At 48.8% G+C, this 21,701-nt stretch overlaps 1 protein-coding gene across 1 annotated transcript in view; it reads left to right on the top strand.

Annotated features, from left to right (window-relative positions):
- The window catches only part of macf1b (microtubule actin crosslinking factor 1b), a 46,574-nt gene that overhangs the window by 23,270 nt on the left and 1,603 nt on the right, over positions 1-21,701 (top strand). Inside the window, exons 9-39 of the mRNA XM_029260061.1 lie at positions 772-891; positions 1,518-1,625; positions 2,030-2,248; positions 2,381-2,584; positions 3,104-3,335; positions 3,420-3,646; positions 3,798-3,920; positions 4,003-4,104; positions 6,450-6,551; positions 6,748-6,912; positions 8,412-8,567; positions 8,663-8,860; positions 9,267-9,395; positions 9,511-9,681; positions 9,836-9,991; positions 10,118-10,324; positions 10,992-11,111; positions 11,229-11,398; positions 12,171-12,330; positions 12,743-12,937; positions 13,018-13,143; positions 13,928-14,071; positions 14,320-14,508; positions 14,846-14,963; positions 15,667-15,833; positions 16,615-16,777; positions 17,285-17,439; positions 18,482-18,556; positions 20,006-20,123; positions 21,021-21,190; positions 21,545-21,665. Coding sequence (XP_029115894.1) covers positions 772-891; positions 1,518-1,625; positions 2,030-2,248; positions 2,381-2,584; positions 3,104-3,335; positions 3,420-3,646; positions 3,798-3,920; positions 4,003-4,104; positions 6,450-6,551; positions 6,748-6,912; positions 8,412-8,567; positions 8,663-8,860; positions 9,267-9,395; positions 9,511-9,681; positions 9,836-9,991; positions 10,118-10,324; positions 10,992-11,111; positions 11,229-11,398; positions 12,171-12,330; positions 12,743-12,937; positions 13,018-13,143; positions 13,928-14,071; positions 14,320-14,508; positions 14,846-14,963; positions 15,667-15,833; positions 16,615-16,777; positions 17,285-17,439; positions 18,482-18,556; positions 20,006-20,123; positions 21,021-21,190; positions 21,545-21,665 — 4,810 coding nt within the window. The remainder of the gene's footprint in view (positions 1-771; positions 892-1,517; positions 1,626-2,029; positions 2,249-2,380; positions 2,585-3,103; positions 3,336-3,419; positions 3,647-3,797; positions 3,921-4,002; positions 4,105-6,449; positions 6,552-6,747; positions 6,913-8,411; positions 8,568-8,662; positions 8,861-9,266; positions 9,396-9,510; positions 9,682-9,835; positions 9,992-10,117; positions 10,325-10,991; positions 11,112-11,228; positions 11,399-12,170; positions 12,331-12,742; positions 12,938-13,017; positions 13,144-13,927; positions 14,072-14,319; positions 14,509-14,845; positions 14,964-15,666; positions 15,834-16,614; positions 16,778-17,284; positions 17,440-18,481; positions 18,557-20,005; positions 20,124-21,020; positions 21,191-21,544; positions 21,666-21,701) is intronic.

The following is a 21,701-nucleotide window of genomic DNA, read 5'->3' as shown; positions in this document are numbered from 1 at the left end:
CGTACCAGTACACTGGACACCGTCGGTGCTGTTCTGGTGTTATTATAAATCAAGGTTTGGCTCTGGGGCTGTGGTGGCACGGCAGGTTTGACTGGGTCCTGCTTTCCGGTGGGTCTGGGGTTCGAGTCCCACTTGGGGTGCCTTGTGATGGACTGGTGTCCTGTGTTGGGTATGTCCCTTCCCCCTCCAGCCTTATGTCCTGTGTTGCCGTGTTAGGCTCCGGCTCCCTGTGACCCTGCATGGGACAAGCGGTTTCAGATGGTGTGTGTGTATATGTGTGTGAGGTTTGGCTCTATAAGTTTCCTCTGGTTTGTGTGGCATAGTGATGAGAATGTCCCCACCCCTTTGTACTGAGAGGACATGGGTTTGAGTCCTACCTCCTGCTGCCTGTGGGCTTGATCAAGGTACTAACCCTGAATAAATCCAGGAAGTACAGCAGCTGATAGTGTAGTAGTTAGAGCTGCTATTTTTGGATGCAAAGGTTGTAGGTTCAAATCCCCCTTCTAGGTGTGGTGTTCCTGAGCAAAACAGTTACTTTCAAACGCTTTAGTAAAATCATCCAGCTCTATAAAGGGGTAAGTAGCTTAACATTCTAAGCTGCTTTGGAGGAGAGTGCCATCTAAATGAACAAATGCAAAATTCCTGCTGGGTAAAACACAGTAGATGTTAGCAGATATGTAAATAGAGAATTTTTCACTAAAGGCCCATAATCGGAGGCTTTATTCACTCTTCTCCAAGCACTGACATGACCCCTTGCTTCTCTTTGTCCAGCTGGAGGAAGCCGTGCAGAAGGAGTTGTCCTGGTTTGAGGCCACAGCCCAGAGGCTGGAGGAGATGAGCAGCATCACCCTGGACCCCAATGTCATCTCAACGCAGCTCTACGACCAGAAGGTCGGGCACAGCTGGCGGTTATTCCTCCGTTTCTCCACACCAGTGGCTCTCAAAGTGTTTCAGACTGAGGGCCATTTTGCTAAAATGTACAGCAGACCATCTATGGCCACTTCTGAGCATAAATTGCCTATGAAAACTGTGACACGTGTTTCACTAAAGGTATTTGTGTGAATAATGTGAATAATTTGCACGTATCATATTTATTTATTTATTTATTTAATAACTTCACAAAAGATGCATGCTCAGTCCCGCCATTTTATGTATCTTTTGAGAAGTTATTAAATGAATAAATAAATATGATACAATATATTAATATAATATTAGCAAAACAGTTCATCTGAAGAGTGCAGTTGGTATCAAGGAACAATATCTGGACCAAAGCTGTAGAAATTATCGTCATAACATAAAATTCGCACCTATTTCACAGTGGTGAAAGCACGTTATGGACTCGCATATCTGAATGATTTGAGCATCACTTTGCCCAGATATGATGACTGTCAGCTCGAGGAGCACTGGACTTATATTTGCAGACCGCAGGTGGACCGCACTTTCAGAACCACTGGTCGACGTTGGTCACACTGCTGACATTTGCCAACTTCCCATCGCACGTATGTATTTTGGCTTAGATTCTCGCCGTGGAGATTCTCCAGCACAGATTTAACATCGAGAAGATGGTGAAGGTCTCGGAAATTCTCCACGGTTACAGCGAGGAAGGAGAAGCCGAGCAGCTGCAGGTACGGGGAGTTCAGTGAACAGTCAGAGATTGATTACCAGACCATGGAATAAAATACCAGGACTGCAACATACAGCTGGTCCTTGACATTTACTTATTTAACAGACAAACTTCACACAGTCTGAGCAGGGATCAAACCCACATCCTCTCGCACCACCGAGGTGCTGTGAGACAGCAGCGCTGATCGCTGTGCCACCATGCCGCCCTTGATGTATAACATCTGTGACTTATGAGGACGGTCCCATCAGCCTTCTTATATTGTGCTCGGGTCCCAGCGTTTACTTGTAACGGCGACCGTTTCATCTGCTCTACAGTAACACGGCACGGTACCACGTTTCTTACTGACTCAGTGTGTGTGTCAGAAATCATGTTCGAGTCACCACCTCTTTGTGTGCCCCTCCCCAGTCGAACCTGGACGTCCTGCAGGCGAAGTGCCAGGAGGTTTCGACCACCAGCTCTCATGTGGTGCTGCAGCTGGAGCACGCTCAGTCCCTCCTGGCACAGTTTTCGGAGAGCTACGCCGAGGTGTCGCCGTGGTTACAGGAGACGCAGGCTCTCGTTGGCCAGCTGTCGCTGAGCACCGTCACTTACGAGGCCTTCCGGAAGCAGCAGGAGCTCCTACAGGTGGGTGGAGCCAAGTTCTTCACATTCTTCTCAACGGGCTCCTTTGTAGTTGTTGGCTCCGCCCTCCTGCTGTAACCCATATTTACAGTGAATTAATGCGAACACGTTTCTCCTCTCTGCTCACCACCGAAGGGTCTCAGGGAGTCCATCGCAGAACACAGGCCCCTGATCTCGCGCCTCTGCTCTGTAAGTCGGCGGCTCGCCGAGCTGAGCCCCGTCCAGGGGGAGGAGTTTCGGCGCCGAGCCACGGAAGCTGAGGAATGGCACTGCGCTGTGAGGGACAGGGTTCGAGAGGCTGCTGGGCTGCTGGAGGAGTCGCTGCCACGGTACACCCAGGTAAAAGGCCCTCACCCCTCCTCCAGCATCACCCCTCCCCCCATCACCCATCGCAGCTGGCTGCACGTGGCTGTCGTTTTCTGACTTCTGCCCCACAATTAACGGCACCTCCAGCAAAGTGCTGAAATCATGTAAAATCACATATACTTATATATAATCAGACTATCCAGTTAATGGAACATTTATAAAGGCTCTGTTGTGTCTTGTAGATTACTATGTGTAAGAGACTGGTCCTTCAGTCACTAATAATAATAATAATAATGCCCTTTTCTATAGTGACTTACAGCGTTAAGCCACTTACAATTATTTACCCATTTGTATTGCTGGGTATTTCTTACACTATCAAATTACGGTAAGTACCTTGATCAAAGATACTACAGCAGGAGATGGGATTCAAACTCTAACAACTATAGTGCCTGCAAAAAAGTAAACACCACACGTGGCTCCGCCCACTCACTCTTAGCCACACGTGGCCCCGCCCACACACTCTTACCCAGTGCCACTGTCCTCCTGTTGCAGCTGAGCGAGAGGATGGCCGTTCTCGGAGAGACCCTGGAGCGTCTGCGGAACCGGCTGCAGTCCACCGCTGCCCTGCACGGCCAGACCTCGCGCATCCAGGAGCAGCTGCAGGAGAACCGGCTCGCTCTGGCCGAGCTGCACAAGCTGGAGCTGGACCTGGGGGGCATCGGGGAGCAGGCGCAGGAGCTCCTGGGCAGCACGCAGCCCGCCGGCGCCGGCTCCCTCGGCGCAGGTACGAGCCGGGCTGCGATTAGTCGCATTTGCGTGACAGACACAGGAACGGTAATGTGACCAACAATCACAAACCCCCCCCCAGCCATACAGGAGCAGGTGGCACACTTGACACAGCAGCTGGGAGCGGCTCGCACCCAGGCTCAGGACCGGGAGAAGTGGCTACGCCACCTGCTGGAACTGGCGGCCAAGTTCTGGGGCGAGGTGAACGACCTGACGGTTTCGCTGAACGACATGCAGCAGGCCGTCCTTGACCTGAACGGCAACGGCTCCGACCCGGAGGTGATCCGACAGAACCTGGAGAGCATGCAGGTCGGCTTCAACCGCAGCCCCTTACCGGGATGTGAACCGGCAACAATCTGGATGCAAATTCATTTCTTTCGCATTCACCTGCTTGGCAGATCATATTGCGACGACCCCCGGCCTCCGCGGATGTTCACGCCTTACTTTTTGTGTTGCGCAGACCCTTCGAGAGGAAATCGATAACCTGCAGGGTGACCTGGACGCCCTGGGCGTCCTGGGAATGGACCTGATGTCAGCGTGCGGTGACGTCGACAAACCAGATGTGACCAAGAGTTTAGATGAGGTGAGGGTGACAAACGAGGGATGGTGACGTAGCGACGCAGCCCACGGGGAGCTCTAACGGCTACTTTTGCGCGATCCCACAGCTTTACGGCACGTGGAACAATCTGAGCAAGCTGTGGACGGAGTGCCAGCGGAAGATGGAAGCCTCCCAGCAGATGGCGCTGCAGTACCAGGACACCATGCTGGTAGGAGGAGCCTTCTCACAGCCGGCGCTCGGCTCGAGGAGCCGCGCCAAAGCCCGCTTCGCTTTGGACCCGTTGGCCGGAAGCCGTCGGTTTGCTCCCTGCCGTGTCGCTGATGAGCGTGTGACGGAATGTGCCGGAGGCCGCCAGCGAATAACCGCTGCTTCTTAAGACCTCTACTGTAAAAGCCATGAACTTGACCGCAGTTCAAAGCCCTTGCTCTCTCTTCCCATTAGTATTCTGCTGGCTTGACAGCAGGCTTCCTTGTTCCACTGGGGCTCATTTGTGTAAAAAATAATAATAATGATAATAATAATGAAAAAGAAACGGCGCTCCCGGCCAACAGGCTTCTTACTTGTAAACCGAGTGACTTTTCCAGTTGCCAGTTATATTATCTTTCATATTCAGCAGAACTGGCCATCAGTATTATTCTCTTCTGTATTATTTTCCATGATCCACTTTTCACACTCAGTATGAGCATCAGTGACTAAACCCTCAATTATTGTAAACAGAGCAGTTTTATTCATGCAAATACAAATCTGCGCATCTGGATATCTGGCAACAACACAGTCCCACACTTTCACAGCGACCTCATCAACTTAGCCGGCGCTGTGCAGACAATACACACACACATTTTCTGAACCGCTTGTCCCATACGGGGTCGCGGGGAACCGGAGCCTACCCGGCAACACGGCGTAAGGCTGGAGGGGGAAGGGGACACATCCAGGACGGGACGCCAGTCCGTCGCAAGGCACCCCAAGCGGGACTCGAACCCCAGACCCACCGGAGAGCAAGACCCCGTCCAACCCACTGCGCCACCACACCCCCATGTGCAGACAGTAATTTCTGCAGTTATGGGTTTGCTTAGACAGCAGTTTGTGGATCTCCATTGAGTTAAAGCACACAACTATTCGCAGTTAATTAGAATGAACAGCTTATTGAGGGGCATGGTGAAGCAGTTGGACTGGCTCCTGCTCTCCGGTGGTCTGGGGTTCGAGTCCTGTTGGGGGTGCCTTGCGATGGATTGGTGTCCTGTCCTGGGTGTGTCCCCTCCCCCTCCGGCCTTATGCCCTGCGTTGCCGGGTTAGGCTCCGGTTCCCCGTGACCCCGTATGGAACGAGCGGTTTCAGATGATGTGTGTGTGAGCTTATTGATCTTGGTTTTTTTTTTTTTTTTTATGGATTGAGTCTGATAGTTTCAGCCCTCTATTTGTGTGCATACGTGAAATATTGGAAAGTGGACCGTGATAAAAAACAAAAAAAAAGACCCAGCAGTATTCACAAAGTCACTTGGGTTTCATGCTTCCGTCTGTCTGAGAGTACAGTCTTCCCTCGTAACACACACACTGAACCGCTTGTCCCCTACGGGGTCGCAGGGAGCCGGAACCTAACCCAGCAACATGGGGTGTAAGGCCGGAGGGGGAGGGGACACACCCAGGACGAGGCACCAGGCCCTCACAAGGCACCCCAAGAGGGACTTGAACCCCAGACCCACTGGAGAGCAGGACCCAGTCCAACCCACTGCGCCACTGCGCCACTGCACCACTGCACCACCGCCCCCCCCCCCATGAGTATAATTCCTTCCTGGATATTTTCCTGCAAGATGAATTGTCATCAGTCATTAATCTCTAAATTATCTTTTAGTGGTAAAAATAAATTATGCCTTCATGAGAGAAGAGAGTTCAGCCATTCCTGCCTGATCTTTCAAACACAGGGAAAATCTAAAATCGAAAAAAGTGCAGAGTATTGTAACACAAGCTATCGAGGAAATTCTCAGACGGGAATTATTGTAGTGCTCATGATTCTTCTCTGCTAACCCATTCACACCATTTGTAATATATATATAATTTGCTGCAAATGAAAAATAGATCACTTTGATTTTTCAACCGATAGGTAAGGCTTAACTTTGCCTTTTGCCATTTCAACATCTTTCATCACTTTCTTAAAAACGTGTCTTGCTTTAACTCTCTTTAATATGACTGATTATGATTTTATGCTGTAACAAAAAGCCACAAGATTTATAAGAGATGCTTGTGAGCGGCACATGGCTTTGAGACGACTGACACCGTTGGTGCTCTAAGCCACCGAGGTTTATTTTGGATTTAAATTTTTGTTCTCTCAAGTTGTTTCTCGTAAGTCTGAGGTGATAGCTTGTTAATTTCGGGGCGCAAATGTTCTCGTAATATGAGCGTTCATCGTACGGTGGAAGGCTGCTGATATCTACGGCTCAGGTACTGAGATGTCCACAGTGGGCTCACACAGCCAACGCGGGACTCCACAGAGAATTCCACGGCTGAAAGACGCTTGGCACAACCGGTGAATAGCGGTGTGTGTTTCCTCCATCCACAGGGCCTCTTTGAATGGCTGAAGTCTGCAGAGCTGAGGTCCACCGAGGAGTTTCTGGTGGAAACCGACCTGGAGGCTGTAAAGCAGCAGCTGTGTGACCTTAAGGTGATTCTGATAAACCCAGATGAACTTTCTTGGGTGTGTGTGGATATGGCTCGTGGTTTGTGGTATTTTTCATGTCTGACTCATGGCATCACCCTACGAGGGGTGGCTGAAAGCTTGATGAATCGAACCCTTGGTCGTTTGCTGCGCTTCCTGCCAATGCCTGGAGGTGATACGTAGCTTCCCCTGTCGGCACCAGGCGTTCAAGCGGGAGCTGTACCAGAAGAAGATCGAGATGGAGAGCTTGAACCATCGCTTCGTGTGTCGGCTGCCCCCGGGCTGCGAGAGGCCGGACTCCGATTCGCCGCTGGAGGACTTCCGTCTGCGTTGGGAGGGCCTGGAAGGGGAGACAGTGAGCAGACAGGTAGCGAAGCAGCCGAAACGTTCCTCGGTCAGTGGGACGCAGGTTCGGCTCAGCCGAGCATTCGCAAGAACCTCCGAAATGGAGCTGCGTTGAATTCATCCAGATGAAGTCAAACATTTCGGATATTATGGAATTTTTGTGTGACACAGCGAGCAGTGCTGCTGTCTTATAGTGCCTGGGTGGTGTGAGAGGAAGTGGGTTTGATCCCTGCTCAGCCTGTGTGGAGTCTGCATGTTCTCCCCTTGTCTGCGTGGGTTTCCTCCGGCTGCTCTGGTTTCCTCTCACCCTCCAAAGACATGCTGTTCAGGTTCCCCCATAGTGCGTGAGTGACAGAGAGAGTGTGTGTGTGTGTGTGTGTGTGTTGCACTGATGTATGGATGAGTGACCCAGTGTAAGTAGTGTATCTGGCAGTGTAAGTCACCATGGTGAATAAGGTATGTGGGCTCATAACACTACATAGAGTTCATTGGAAGTCGCTTTGGACAAAAGTGTCTGATAAATAAATAGATGTAAATGTGATGTAACAGGATATTATTACTTGGGATTTTGCATTACAGCTATTACCATCTAAAGTGTTTTCCCGTCATTATTTCAGATGCTTAGCAAAATACTGGACATGCACTTCGTAACTTTTTGTAAGACTGAAAGTGTGATACTGGTTCACCATTTATACATATAGGTCTATCAATGATTATTCCTTATAATATTGTGTAATCAATGAAGTGTAACAGTATGTAACAGTTTGTATTAACATATAACCAGTTGAAATAGGGTGACACAATGCGTGGCAGTGTGTTGCCATGCATGACATTATATATAGCTGTGTAACAGAGTACTCTGACTCCTCAGCTGTTTGCAACTCATTTTGTTCATAACTCCAAAGTGACAACTCTGAATTTGCAATGAGTAAAATAAAATGTTACTCACTTTATTTTCTGTTTAGGTTCTATAAAAATCTTGGATGTAGTTAAAATAGTTAAAAAGTACTTTGTAAGCCTTTCAAATCTTTCCATACCTTTAAGCTACATTAAAAGTATGATGCTGAATACCGAAAAATAAAAACAGGTAGTCTCTGCCAACTGCTGATCAATTCGTGCCATAGATATGCGCAGTTTCTCATCTTGTTATTGATGAGCTGCACTCGGGAAAAGGAAATATGAGCTGTAAACACTGCGGAAGGGAGTTGAATTAAGGTGGAGTCACACTCCAGTTTTGTTTGGGAGCTTTTCACTGCCATCTATCAGCTGGGCAGGTCAACAGAGGTCACATTTGCTCCACTACGGGGGGAAATTTTACAAAACAGATGAGTAAAGACAGTGATCAAGTAGGAAATTTTGAGCCTCCATAACACAAGGAGCTGGTGTGGTGTGAAACAATGTGCATCAGCGCGTTACCATCTGTGGCAGTGTATGTGGCTGTGTACCATAGTATCGCAGCGTGTGACAGCAAATAAAATGAACATGAAACAGTGTGTAAGAATGAGGCCAATGTGTTCACAGCACCAGCTGGAGTGCGCTCTCCTGGGCCTGGGGCAGTTCCAGAACACCCTGGACGAGCTGCACACCTGGCTCTCGCACACGGCGGACCTCCTGCAGGGCTCCCGGCCACTCAGCATCGACCTGCAGGTCTGCGAGATTGAACTGGCCAAACACAAGGTACGTCCTGGGAGCACAGGGCTTCTCGACACCTGCTCTTGGGTCATGAACAGGTAGTGCGAGGGTCACGTGTGGATCCCCTGTGGTCCCCCCAGGTTTTGCGCAATGACGTGATGTCACACGCGCGAACCGTCGAGTCCCTGAACCGGGCTGGCCGGGAGCTGCTGGAGGCGGGGTCTGGAGACAGTCCTCATGGGCCGCAAGCCCAGCTGGAGCAGCTCAACGAGCGCTGGGAGTTTGTCCGCTGCGAGACAGAGAGGAGGCAGCTGGAGCTGGAGAACAACCTGAGTCAGGTGAGCTCAACCTCCAGGAAAGGAACACTCGGGTAGAGGAGATTTCAGCACAGGTGCGGTGAAATCCAGGTAGGCCTACTGCAGATATCAGCACAGGTAAAATGATATCTAGGTACAGGAGATATCACTGCAGGTACCATGGTATCCAGGTATTTGAGACATCAACAGAGGTAGAGCAACGTCCAGGTATAGCAAATAACTGCAGTGCAGAGGCATAGGAGATACCAACCCAGATAGACAGCAGACAAAAAAGACAGAAAGTAGTTAATGTTGATGAATATGCACAGCGGAACCACCTGGTGTTCATTACTTATACCAACGTTTGTGAGGAGGAGTTACGACTGTGCCGGTAAGTTACCTTCCATGGGGCTGCTGGTCATTCATTTTATCTCACTTTGGCTTCCAGGTCCAGGATGTGATGCTGGAGATCCAGGACCTTCTGCAGTGGCTGGAGAGCACAGACCTGAGGCTCTCCTCATCCCGGCTGGTGTGGGGCCTTCCTGAAACGGCCACTGAGAGACTCAGCGCCCACCTGGTGAGACACACCCCATACACCTGATAACCTAACATATTGCTGGGGACCCAGCATAGACCTGGCATCATGTGGTGATCATCAAAGCACACCTGACCCCCCCCCCCCACCCTTCCAGGAGCTGTGCAAGGAGATGGAGTCCAAGCAGCACAGCTACACCAACGTGAGGAGCACCATCCACAGGTTGCTGGACAACCAGGACGTGGCCAGGGGCTCCAACACAGAGCACAGCCTGTGCATCCTGGAGCAGAAGTGGGAGAGCGTCCACAGCAAAGTGCAGGACAGGAAGGTGCGGCTCTCGGCGTCGACCGTGATTTGACCGCAGTGAGAATGTAGACCCAACTTCTCCGCATATTAGTCTAGGGATGGGTTTTGCAGGATGTGTCTCTGCCCCCTGTTCCTCCAGTGATGTGCAGACTAAGCTTTGGAGTCTCTGCCCTCAGGTGAAGTTGACCGAGGGTCTGAGTCTGGCAAAGGAGTTCCACAGGACCATTCAGGACCTTCTGACCAGGATGGCCCAGAGCGAAGAGGCCATCGGCACCCTGTCTGCTCCCAGCTACATCCTGGACACGGTCTGTGCCCAGCTGCAGGACCACAGGGTGAGTGTTTCTCCAAGCGGCATGGGGCGCTCGTCCTACGATGGGTGGATGCGAAGGTAGACCAAGCTTGTGTGTGTGTGTGTGTGTGTGTGTGTGTGTGTGTGTGTGTGTGTGTGCTGGGCTCAGGTGCTGGTGGGGGAGGTGCAGGCCTTTGCCGAGAAGGCGGCAGCTGTGGAGAGCACTGCCTCGCAACTCAAGGAGCACAGCAGGAAGGAAGACTCCAGCGTGGTCCAGAACCTTCTCACCACCGTGCAGGACCGCTACGAGAAGCTCCAGCAGCGCACCGCGGAGCGCGGCAAGGCGCTCGAGGATGTAAAGAAGCACGCTAAACAGGTAATGCGGCTCTGACCCCCTGACCGGACTCTGCGTGCTCAGTGTGAGCAGAAGTCGGTTCGCAACTTGTTATGTTTGTAACTCCAAAGTTACTTTTGCACTAAGTTACAATCGATAAATGGCTCATACTAAAAATGTCTTTCAGTTCAATTGTGGGATAGATTGTGTAAAAATCATAGCCAAAACTATATTTAAAAAATGTAGAAAGTTTATCTCCATATTTTAACATTAAGCTACAAGAAAATTAAAACACCAACTCATTACAAACCACTGCTTGTGCAGCATATTTATATTTTTCTGATACTGTTTTCCAAAGCAACTTACTATATTAAGCTGCTTATAATTATTTACACAGCTGGGTGGTTTTACTGGAGTAATTTGAGGGTAAGTACCTTGTTCAAGGGTACTACGGCAAGTGGTGGGATTCAAACCTGTGACCTTTCACAAGCTGTAAACACTGTGGAAGTGACCTGAATTAAGGTGGTCCTACTTGCCTGTTCTCTTTGGGTGCTCTTTACTGCCATCTCTTGGCTCGGTGGGTAAATACAGATGTTTTGTGTTGCAACACGCCAAAGAAAATAAAATTAAATTAAATTAAATTGATTGGTAACTCGGAATTCGATAACTCTGCTGCCGGTAACATAAGGCGACTGTGTTTGAACTGCAGTTCAACGAGTCATGGCGCCTCCTGCTGGACTGGATGGTGGAGGTGGAGCAGACTCTGGACACGCATAAGGAGGTCGGCGTGTCTCACGAGGAGATCAAGCAGCAGCTCGCCGAGCAGAAAGTACGGCTTCTTCGCTGTTGGGGGTTTGACTTGACCAGTTTGTGAACTTCCTGCGAACCAAAAGAGATTCCGCTGTGAATGATGAATGATGTACCTTGCGGTCGACTCCGTACTCAGGAATTCCAGAAAGTTCTGCGGCTGAAGCGGCCCATGTACGAGGCCACCCTGAAGAACGGCCGCGCGCTCTATGAGAAGTCCCAGAGCCCTGCGGACCGGCAGCAGCTGGAGGACCTCATGGCCGAGCTCCGAGACTCATGGGATACGATCAGCGGGAAGTCCATGGAGAGGTCAGGCGCCTTGGGTGGAGCCAAATCCTGCCGAGGAAAGTTGGCATTCAGGCCGAATCTGAATATGCAAATACGAGTCAGAGTTCAAAGTGACCGTATGGTAGTACTCTTTTTCACCATCATTTTTTGATCATTGTCTTATTATTGGGTTCTGATTTGTTTCTGAAAACGAAAGATCAAATGTTACAATTACGTTTTTTTTATATAGAGAAAAGCTCCAGTTTGTTCCAGTGTCGTCCAGTTTACTCAAAAATCACCCTAAACGGTGCCTAATAGTACTGAAGCATTAAAATTGCTCTTTTTCGTGGTCTGTTCTTGGAAAACAATTTTTTTAAATAATCTTTAATTCCATTGCCTCTGCAAAGTTTTTCTGAATTGCTGGAGGCTGCGTCACATTGAAATAAATTAGTAATTAGAAAATAAAATGACGATGTTCCGAACAGGATTCAAACGCCCACGTGCGAGCGTGCGGCTGAAACCACGGTGCCGGCACGTAACCGAGGGCGTGGGTACACGGTTCCCACAATGCACTGCAGCTCACAGTCTGCCACACAGCTGCTTGGTGCAGCTCTCAGATCCCATCGCAGTTTATTGTGCTCGACTGAACGACGCAGCCTGGGTCGGATGTTGCAGACCGGACACGGGAAAGTACTGATTATTGATAAGTGGTATTGATCATTTCAGACAAGATACGTGAAAAACCAAATATTGGGAGACCAAAAACAAGCGATGAGTTTATATTATGACTTCATACGCCTTTTTTGTATTCCAGGCAGCACAAACTGGAAGAGGCGCTGCTGTTTTCGGGCAGATTCACAGATGCCCTTCAGGCCCTGATGGACTGGCTGTTCAGGGCGGAGCCACAGCTGGCTGAGGACACGCCTGTCGGCGGGGAAAAGGACCTGGTCATGGACCTTATCGACAAGCACAAGGTACGTTTCTCAGGTCTGGCGTGACGTTCCTGATCTGTAACAGTAATAATAATCAGCCATATAATGTCCAGTAATGTAATATTAATACATGCGGAATGCTGCAGTGTGCCAGGTTTGGGGAATGATGCAGGGGTTGTATTAATAATTAATTAATTGATTGATAGCTCTATCTATCTATCTATCTATCTATACAGCCCTCTATTCTATTCTATTCTATTCTATTCTATTCTATTCTATCTATCTGCTGCAACTGCCACTCTTGTAGATTGGATGTGGTCAAGTTTTGGCCTGCCACGATGTTACAATATACCACACATATAATATACAATAACAACATAAATACAATATTATATTTGCTCCACAGCAAATAGAGCAACTGTGAAAGAGAAGGGTTGCTGATTTGCCTCCCCAGGTGTTCCAGAAGGAGCTGGGGAAGAGGGCCGCCTGCATCAAGACGCTGAAGCGATCCGTGAGGGACGTGACCAAGAGCAGCACGACCGACAGCCGCTGGCTGCTGGAGCAGATGGAGGAGCTCGAGGGTCGCTGGGAGGCCGTGTGCCGGCTCTCCGTGTCCAAGCAGGCCCGGCTAGAGGACGCCCTCAGACAGGTGGGCCGCCGGATTGCGTTCCCGGTTGTGTTCCCGCCCCGCGGACCAGGACCCGTGAAGAACGCGCTCTGCTCCCACAGGCCGAGCAGTTCGATCACCTGGTCCACTCCTTCCTGGAGCGCCTCTCGGACATGGAGAGGAAGCTGAAGTACGGGCCCGTTCCCGAGGAGGAGGAAGCCCTGCTGGCTTTCCACAAGCAGCACCAGGTGTGGGGACGCCTTCGGGACGGTGGATCGCCTCGTACCTTCAGCGACCGTATCAGATGTCTTTGGCCCGAGTGACTTAAATTCACTTATTAATTATTCGTTTTAAAAACGTTCGGTTTAAGATGACATCTGAAGGTGCAGACTTCAGATTTGTGTTTACCTGCACGTCCTGAGGGAAATCCATCAAATCAGTTTTTGAGTTTTTCAAAGCTCACAGGAGCAAATCCCGCCTATGCTGTTGTAACCTTGAACAGGGTACTTTCTGTGAACTGATAGAGTGAAAAATTCCCTGCTATGAATGGGTAAATCAGTGTAAGCAGCTCAGTGTACAAACCTGATGCTGTAAGTCACCTTTGAGAAGAGTGTCAGATATATGAATAAATACTAATAAGTTGGCACAAAGCTACTTACAGTGATTTATACATCCTGGTAAATTTACTGTACTAATGCATGAATGTGCTCCACATCTATTAGTGTTCTTTTTGGCACACTTTTAAAAAGTAAAGTACTACAAGATATTGCATTTGTTGACAGCAATGACATTAATGAAGAACATGTGAGATGGACAGGTCTTGTAATTTCTTGCGAAATACATCATTCACCATACAGCAGCCCAATTACCATAATGCTTTACAATTAACATTGAAATGGGTGAAAAATGGGTAAAAACCTAGTTCAAGAGCAGTGCCCTCACTTTAGGGGCACTAGTTCAGTCTTACCCCTTTGGCTGCTGCTCCCCCCTGCTGTTGATTCTGACTCTGATTTCCCCTCCCTCTCTACCCAGGAGTCCATGGACTTGCTGCAGGGCCAGGGGGCAGAGCTGCTCGCTATCCGCTCCCTGGGGGAGGAGATTCTGTCCGCCTGCCACCCGGACTCCGTCATCACCGTCAAGTCCTGGATCAGCGTCACCAAGACTCGCTTTGAAGAGGTGGGCTGGGTAATCGCCAGAGGAAAATCCAGTCGCCTGACTGATCGGTCCTCTCAGCTACACGCAACCTGCATCCAAACACTGGACTTTGTTGAAGAGACACGGGAGACCTCCCGCATCTCCAAAACTCCCATTTTATCCCTGAATCAGTTTCTGTTAATTAGTAGTGATGCCAAAAACTATTTTTTAGCCACTGCGCCCCCTGCTGGCTGAGCTCCTGGAGCTCAGGTTTCCTCGTGTGGCTGCAGGTGCAGGCGTGGGCCCAGCAGCAGGGGGAACGGGTCAGGGGCAGCCTGTCGGCGCTCGAGGCCGAGAAGGAGGAGGTGCAGAGGCTCCTCGACTGGATCTCCTCGGCCGAGGAGTCTCTGGCCCTCAGGGAGCAGGAGACCCTTCCGGAGAGCATGGAGGCCACAGAGGAGCTCATCGCTCAGCACGCGGTACGGACTCTGCTCGGCGGGTTCTGGATGGTTCTGGAAGGTGGGAGTTGGTGGGGGGTCTGGCACATCATAGACATGTTGAAAATTTCTTGTTCATTGTTTGGATGTCAGGCTAAATTAATGATTATTGGTGTTGGAGGAGTATCTGTTAGTGTTGAATTCATTTTTGTTTTGTTAACATCTGTCATTTTCTTACGAACATCCTAAAAAAGCAGAAGACATCGCGAGCCACCACTTCTAGGCTCCTGTTTGTGTGTTTGTGCTGTTCACTGTTCTGGGGAGCCTTGTCCTACTGTGGCCTCCAGTCGAAACACTGAAGATGCTCTTGGCTTCCTAGGAGTTCATGGATGAGTTGAACCGGAAGCTTCCGGAGCTCGAAAGCGTCACCAAGTCGTGTAAAACGAAGCTGGCCCCAAAAGCGCACACCGTGTCGCCGTGCCGCAAAACGCCAACGAGTGGGTGTAGTATGAAACACTTCACATCCCGGCAGCTTCCCTGGGAACGGAGTCCCGTAGCCCAGTGTGCAGTTTCAACAAGGTCACATGTTGTGCATATAGTATAATTATGAATATTTATGTGGATAAATCATCTATGAATGTATGTCACAGGAGTGAAAAATAGGGATTAAAGGTCAGGATTAAAGAAGGTTCATCACTCGGATAGAATGATGCTCTTAATACGTTTGTTATTCTGTGTATTTAAATGTATCTCCAAATTAACTGATGAGCTGTAACAGTTCTGACATTTTCGTGACAGTTCGGACCCTAGCGTGACAGTGCGCTCCTGGCCTTGTTGTAACTGTGCTGACCTTCTCGTGATAGTTCTTAACTTGATGTAACAGCTACGACTTTGCTGTAACACTCCAGAACCTTCCGTAGCAGTTCCGGCCTTATTGTGACAGTTCTGACCTTGTTTTAACACCCGTGACCTTGTTGTAACGGTTATGACTCTGAGATCTGGTTCAGACGCTTTTGACTTTTATAACAGTTATGAACTTGTCGCACCACTCTTGCCCTTGTAACAGTATTGACTTTGACATCTCGTTGATACAATTTCGACTTTGTTGTAATGGTTATGACTGTTGTAATACTCTCGACCTTGTTCCGACAGTTCTGCCCTTATTGTAACGGTGCTGACCTTGCTCGTCAATCTTCTCAGAGCGGAAGGGCACCCTGAAGCTGCAACCCCCTACGTCCCTGCCCCTGGAGGGCCTGGAGCCCCAGAGTCCCCTCCTGTGTCAACTGGTTGGCTGCTGGAAACAGCTGTGGGTGCAGGCGCTGGCCAGACAAAGCCGACTACAGGAACACCAGCAGAAACTGCGAGAGGTGACTCTTACCGAAGCAGTTCCTTCTTTCAGTGTGTCCCACTCAAAGGTTCAACAGCAGAGCTCTTACGGGACTGTAATTCTCAGCCTTCTGGCTCATATCCACTATGCATATTATAAATATTTTTATCAATATTTCAGTTACAGTTTCGAACTGAATGTATCACCGAAGATAAGTTATTTTAAAATTATTAGTTTTTTATTTTTTATTTTAAAGTGGGATCACGGTGGCACGGCGAGTAGCGCTGCTGTCTCACAGCGCCTGGGTGGTGCGAGAGGACGTGGGTTCGATCTCCGCTCAGTCCGTGTGGGTTTCCTCCAGGTGCTCTGGTTTCCTCCCACAGTCCAAAGACATGCTGTTCTGGTTCCCCACAGTGTGTGAGTGACAGAGAGTGTGTGTGTTCCACTAATTTATGAATGAGCGACCCCGTGTAAGTAGTGTATCTAGCAGTGTAAGTCACCGTGCTGAATAAGGTGTGTGGCCTGATAGCACTACATAGAGTTCATTGGAAGTCGCTTTGGAGAAAAGCATCTGGTACATAAATAAATGTAAAATGCTTTTCCAGTGATAGATGCCAGAAAAAAAAGGCAGTATCAGATGAACAAGCTGTGGTTTGACCATCCTGTTTCTGTGCCGAAAGTCTTTGTTTGTTGATGCGCTTTTGTTTACTCTGAGCTGTATGTCGCTTTGCAGAAAAAGTGTCTCAAAAAATGATGCCCATAGATGTCAATGTCTTCCCACATTGTCACTGATCTCTTTTTGGTGGTTCCTCTTCCAACAGATGGAGGAATTTGCCAAGTTCGACTTTGGCCTCTGGCGGAAACGTTACACGCAGTGGATCAGCCACCTGAAGTCTCGCATCCTGGACGTCTTCCGAGGCATCGACAAGGACCAAGACGGCCGCATCAGTCAGAAGGACTTCATCGAGAGCGTGTTGGCCTCCAGTGAGCTCCTACCCCTCGGTCACTCCTCATCCATCCTGCCAGTACCACCATCCCACCAAGAGTCTTTACCTTCTGAACACCAATTCATCTGCATATTCATTCATTTATATCCAGAGTGGCAACCTCTCATTCACTAGTACAGTACCCTAGTACACTCATCCACTTTGTTATTCCTCAGTCATCATCTATGTTGGGGTTGGGGTTAGGGGTTGGGGGTTGGGGGTTGGAGGTTAGGGGTGGGGTTAGAGGCCAGGGATGGGGTTAGCTGTTAGGGGTTGGATGTTGTGGCTAGGGGTTGGGGTTGGGGTTGGGGTTAGGGCTAGGGATGGGAATAGCGGTTAGGGGTTGGATGTTGTGGCTAGGGGTTGGGGTTGGGGTTAGGGCTAGGGATGGGGATAGCGGTTAGGGGTTGGATGTTAGGGACTAAGGTTGGGGTTAGGGGTTCTCATCATATTAATCCAAGCAGTACAGTGATCATTCATCTACCTTGTGTTCCTTTCTTTTCAGCATTCCCCACCAACTCTTTAGAAATGGCAGCTGTGGCCAACATCTTCGACATCAATGGGGACGGCTACATTGACTACTACGAGTTTGTGAGCACCCTCCATCCCAACAGGGATCCGTACCGAAGGACTCTGGATGCCGACCAGATCAACGAAGAGGTAAACAGAAGTAGTGCAATGTAGCATTTCTGCCGCCCTCTAAGTCAACCAGTTATTTAGCGAGTACATCGGATCCTCCCATTTCACAAAGTTGAGTTACGAATCGTCGAAGACACAGAAAAGTTTTTGTTTAATTTATTTTTAACAGCCTTTTCCTCATGCACCTGTTTGTCTGTAGAAGAGCAAATGCAACCTGTGTTTCCTACCTGGGTAGTAGAGAGTACACAAACACAATGGCGATATAGGACCACCTGCATTCAACTCAACTCCACAGTGTTTACAGCTCATCAGTAACGGGATGACGAATGTCAGGCGTGTCTATGCCATGAATCGGTCCACAGTCAGCACTGAAAAGCAGTTTGTGGAAACGATGCGTTTTCAGTCGTTTTAAATAAGGTCACATTTGATGAAGCTTTAAGTCTGTAGAAAATATTGTCATGCACACGACTTTTTATTTATTATAGCTGTATCAAAGAGTTTTACATAACTTTCCCAGCAAAGAAAATGAGGGATGTCTCTATTATAAGCTTTTACTGGTTGACATTTAAGGGGTAAAAGTAACTTTGGAGTTGTGAACAGTTGTGTTTGCATGGCGAGAGTCATAAATATCAATGCTTTGTGACAAGTTAAGCTAATGGTGCGTTTACATGAATTTTTTATTTTTTTAAAATAATGTGTGCCATTATGTGGCAGCGGGGGGCGCGGTGGTGCAGTGGGTTGGCCTGGGTCCTGCTCGCTGGTGGGTCTGGGGTTCGAGTCCTGCTTGGGGTGCCTTGCAATGGACTGGTGTCCCGTCCTGGGTGTGTCCCCTCCCCCTCTGGCCTTGCGCCCTGTGTTGGGCTCCGGCTCCCCGTGACCTCGTATGGGACAAGCTGTTCAGACGATTTGTGTGTGTGTGTTATGTGGAGACATTTTATACTTGGGGTAAATAAAACTTGGAAGTGTTGACATGAGCCCAGGAAATGATGACGATGCTCGACTGTCATGTATTTGCTGGATGTGGTGTGACAGCATGACTTCCTGCTTCCCCTCGAACCCCCAGGTGAGTCGACAGGTGTCCCAGTGCAACTGCCCCAAACGCTTCCAGGTGGAGCAGATCAGCGCCAACCGTTACAGGGTAGGTAAGATCAACGGCATTCTGCTCGGGTGTTGATTCCGAACAGACCCCTGCTGTACACGCGCTGCCTGAGCGCTCGACGGCTTTTCATTTTCTAATTTTTACACCAAATCAGTCTAGTTATTTGGGTACTGTACACATTACTACTCCCCCGGTGGTCAAAAATTGACACAACTGGCCTAAACAGTCATTGTTTGAATTGAATAAATAAATAAATTTAATGGCACAATAGACGGCACCAGATTCTCAGCTTTAGATCTTCACAAGATCAACTTTCGGCACAGTTACTGTCCTCCTTACGGTCATGTTGCTCCACTCCACTCCACCGCAGCAGGTTTCCACACAATGTCACCAACCGAATGTGGCTTTGGGGCACCTAGTAGTGTAGTGGATCGAGTTGCTGCCTTTGGACTCAAAAAGCTGCAGGTTTAAATCCCAGCTGTAGTACCTTTGAGCAGGGTACTTACCCCAAATTGCTCTAGTAAAATTACCCAGCTGTACAAATGGGTCCATAACTGTAAGTACTTCAACATTGTAAGGTGCTTTGGAGAAAAGCCTCAGCTAAATGCATCAGTGTAAATGTCGGTGGTTCCAGGGAGAGGGTGATGCGGTGGTGCAGCGGGCAGTGGGTTCGATCTCTGCTCAGTCCATGTGGAGTTTATATACTTGTATTTGTGAGGGTTTCCTCCCATAGTACCATTGAGGGCCTACCCCCCTTCAGCCTTGCACCCAATTATTATGGGCTAAGTGCTGGATCACCCCAGCTTTGCTCAACACAAGCGGGTTACTGTATGCATACATGGTTCCATGATGTGCCATTACATGTTATTATCTTTTAACACCATGAAAAAACACCACTTTGATCACCGTGATCCACAGAGAAACCCTTACCACCGTTGTTCTCACCTGGACTGGGTGCTACTTCAGCAAAATCACTGCCCGCACTATCACCTGTTCATTTACACTTACATTTATTCATTTAGCAGACACTTTTGTCCAAAGCGACGTACATCTCAGCAAAAGTACAGTTTATGCATTACATTAAGAGAAGGAGACATAGCTGCAGACATGAAAGTCTCAAGCAATCCTTCATGGAAACATCACAAGTATCACCAGATTCAGTTTTTGAAACATCGCTATCATTGTTCTCCATGCATTCCGCAACAAGTTTCACTATCTCCGTAGCAGAAAACCTTCTGGCCATTTTGCAGACGAAAAACTACAAAAATGGCCGACAGGAAGTATGTAATTATTTCAGTCACATGACTTCATATGAAAAATACCTGAAAGCACGTGGTTCTGTTACAAAGCTGTTAAAATGAGATTGTGAAAACTGGTACCCCTCCCTCCCATGTTAGCCTCCAAAGGTTTAACCTCTAAGACTCCCGTTGCATCATGGGAGATGTGCTTTACTGACAGCTGGCGTTACTGGGCAACATGTCTCTCCAGTTCGGTGACTCCCAGCAGCTGCGCATGGTGCGCATCCTGCGCAGCACCCTCATGGTCCGAGTGGGCGGTGGCTGGACGGCGCTGGACGAGTTCCTGGTCAAGAACGATCCGTGTCGAGGTGAGAAAAACGTGGGACTGAAACCGAGCAGAGAAATATGATTTGATGGTTTGTCATACAGCCAGGTAAATACTGTATAACTCTAATAATTACATGTCTAGGGAAGAACGATCAAGGTGCGTAAACATTAAGTCCGAGAAGAATCAAGTTTAACTTCTGAAGACTCAACGAGTCGTGTAAGAATTTTAAGGCCGAACTCTAGAAATTGCTGAGACCATCATGAAGTAACTGTTACAACTTGATGCTCCTTGTCCATCGTTGATGTCTTTGGCTTCGTTCAAACTGGGTTGTCCATCAGAAAAGGTTGTCTTTGCTACAATTTTCAGATTTAAACTCTTTCTAAGCTCAAATTAATCAACTGATCTCAACAAAACCACTTTACTTGTGACCGTGCGCCATGAGAGCACCGAAAAAGCGGATCACCGCGTTCTTACCCTACGGACTCTGATTGCGCTTTCGTCTTGGGCCGTATTTACACTGTATTTACACCGCCCGCTGAACATATGGACTCTGATCGTTTTCACTCCAGTGCTAAGATGCACTTCCGTGTCATTAACAAAGTGGCGCCAATTTCTTCATTTCCTCCAAAAGTGGACATTGATCGTTCTCCCCGTACGTCTTCAGTTACAGCATTTTAGAGTGTGCTTTTTTCTGCTGATGCCTTTTATGGTTCACATTTACTTTTGTCTTTGTGTGTTGGGGATGTAACAGTGGAACGGTACCTGAGGTCAGGTAGCAAATCCTCTGTGGACGTGAACTATTAATTAATTGATTGATTAAAATTGACATTTAACACCGGAGGAGGGAACCTGAGCAAGGCGCTCTCACTGGCCTCTTTACGTTTTTTGAATTTTAATGGCACAAGTGCCCCCCCACCTTCTCCCCCTCCCCCGGCAGTGAAGGGACGCACCAACCTGAAGATCAAGGAGAAGTACCTGTCGTCCGGCACGTTCGGAACCTCCCGGAAGGGCAACGGCTCGTCCAAGCCGCTGGCCGTGAGCCGCTCCAACTCCAGCCTCAGTCTGTACAGCACAGCTTCAGCCCCGAGCAGCCCCCTGACCCGCAAGGTGCGACTCCACACATCCTGGGGATGTTTATATTTATTAATTTCTCTGGCACTTTTCTCCAAAAAACCTTACAGCGTTAAGCTACTTAATTATTTACCCATTTATACAGCTGGGTAATTTTTACTGGAGCAATTTAAGGTAAGTACCTTGTTCAAGGGTACTATAGCTGCAGCTGAGATTCAAACCTGTGACCTTCTGATCAAAAGACAGGAGCACTACCCACTACAGTACTAGCTGTTCCTGAGGGTCATGTGTACATGCATATGAACGTGTACTCTTAGTTATGTGTGTGTGTGTGTGTGTGTGTGTGTGTGTGTGTGTGTGTGTGTGTGTGTGTGTGTTTCTGCCACACAGTCTGTCCTGAGGAGAAGCCTCTCTGGGGACAGGTGCCCCAGGCCAAGGAGCTCCATTGCGGCCCTGGGGACAGAGTTGCAGTTCACCTCCCCCGGAGACAACAGCTCGCCATCCCCGCAAGGTCAGTTGATCAGCCGTGGAGACGGGGGGGGGGGGG

The sequence above is a fragment of the Scleropages formosus genome, chromosome 18 (assembly GCF_900964775.1).
Source record: "Scleropages formosus chromosome 18, fSclFor1.1, whole genome shotgun sequence".
In the NCBI taxonomy this organism is placed as follows: domain Eukaryota; kingdom Metazoa; phylum Chordata; class Actinopteri; order Osteoglossiformes; family Osteoglossidae; genus Scleropages; species Scleropages formosus.
The sequence above is the reverse complement of the archived record's forward strand: the minus strand, read 5'-3'. Positions and strand labels throughout refer to the sequence as shown.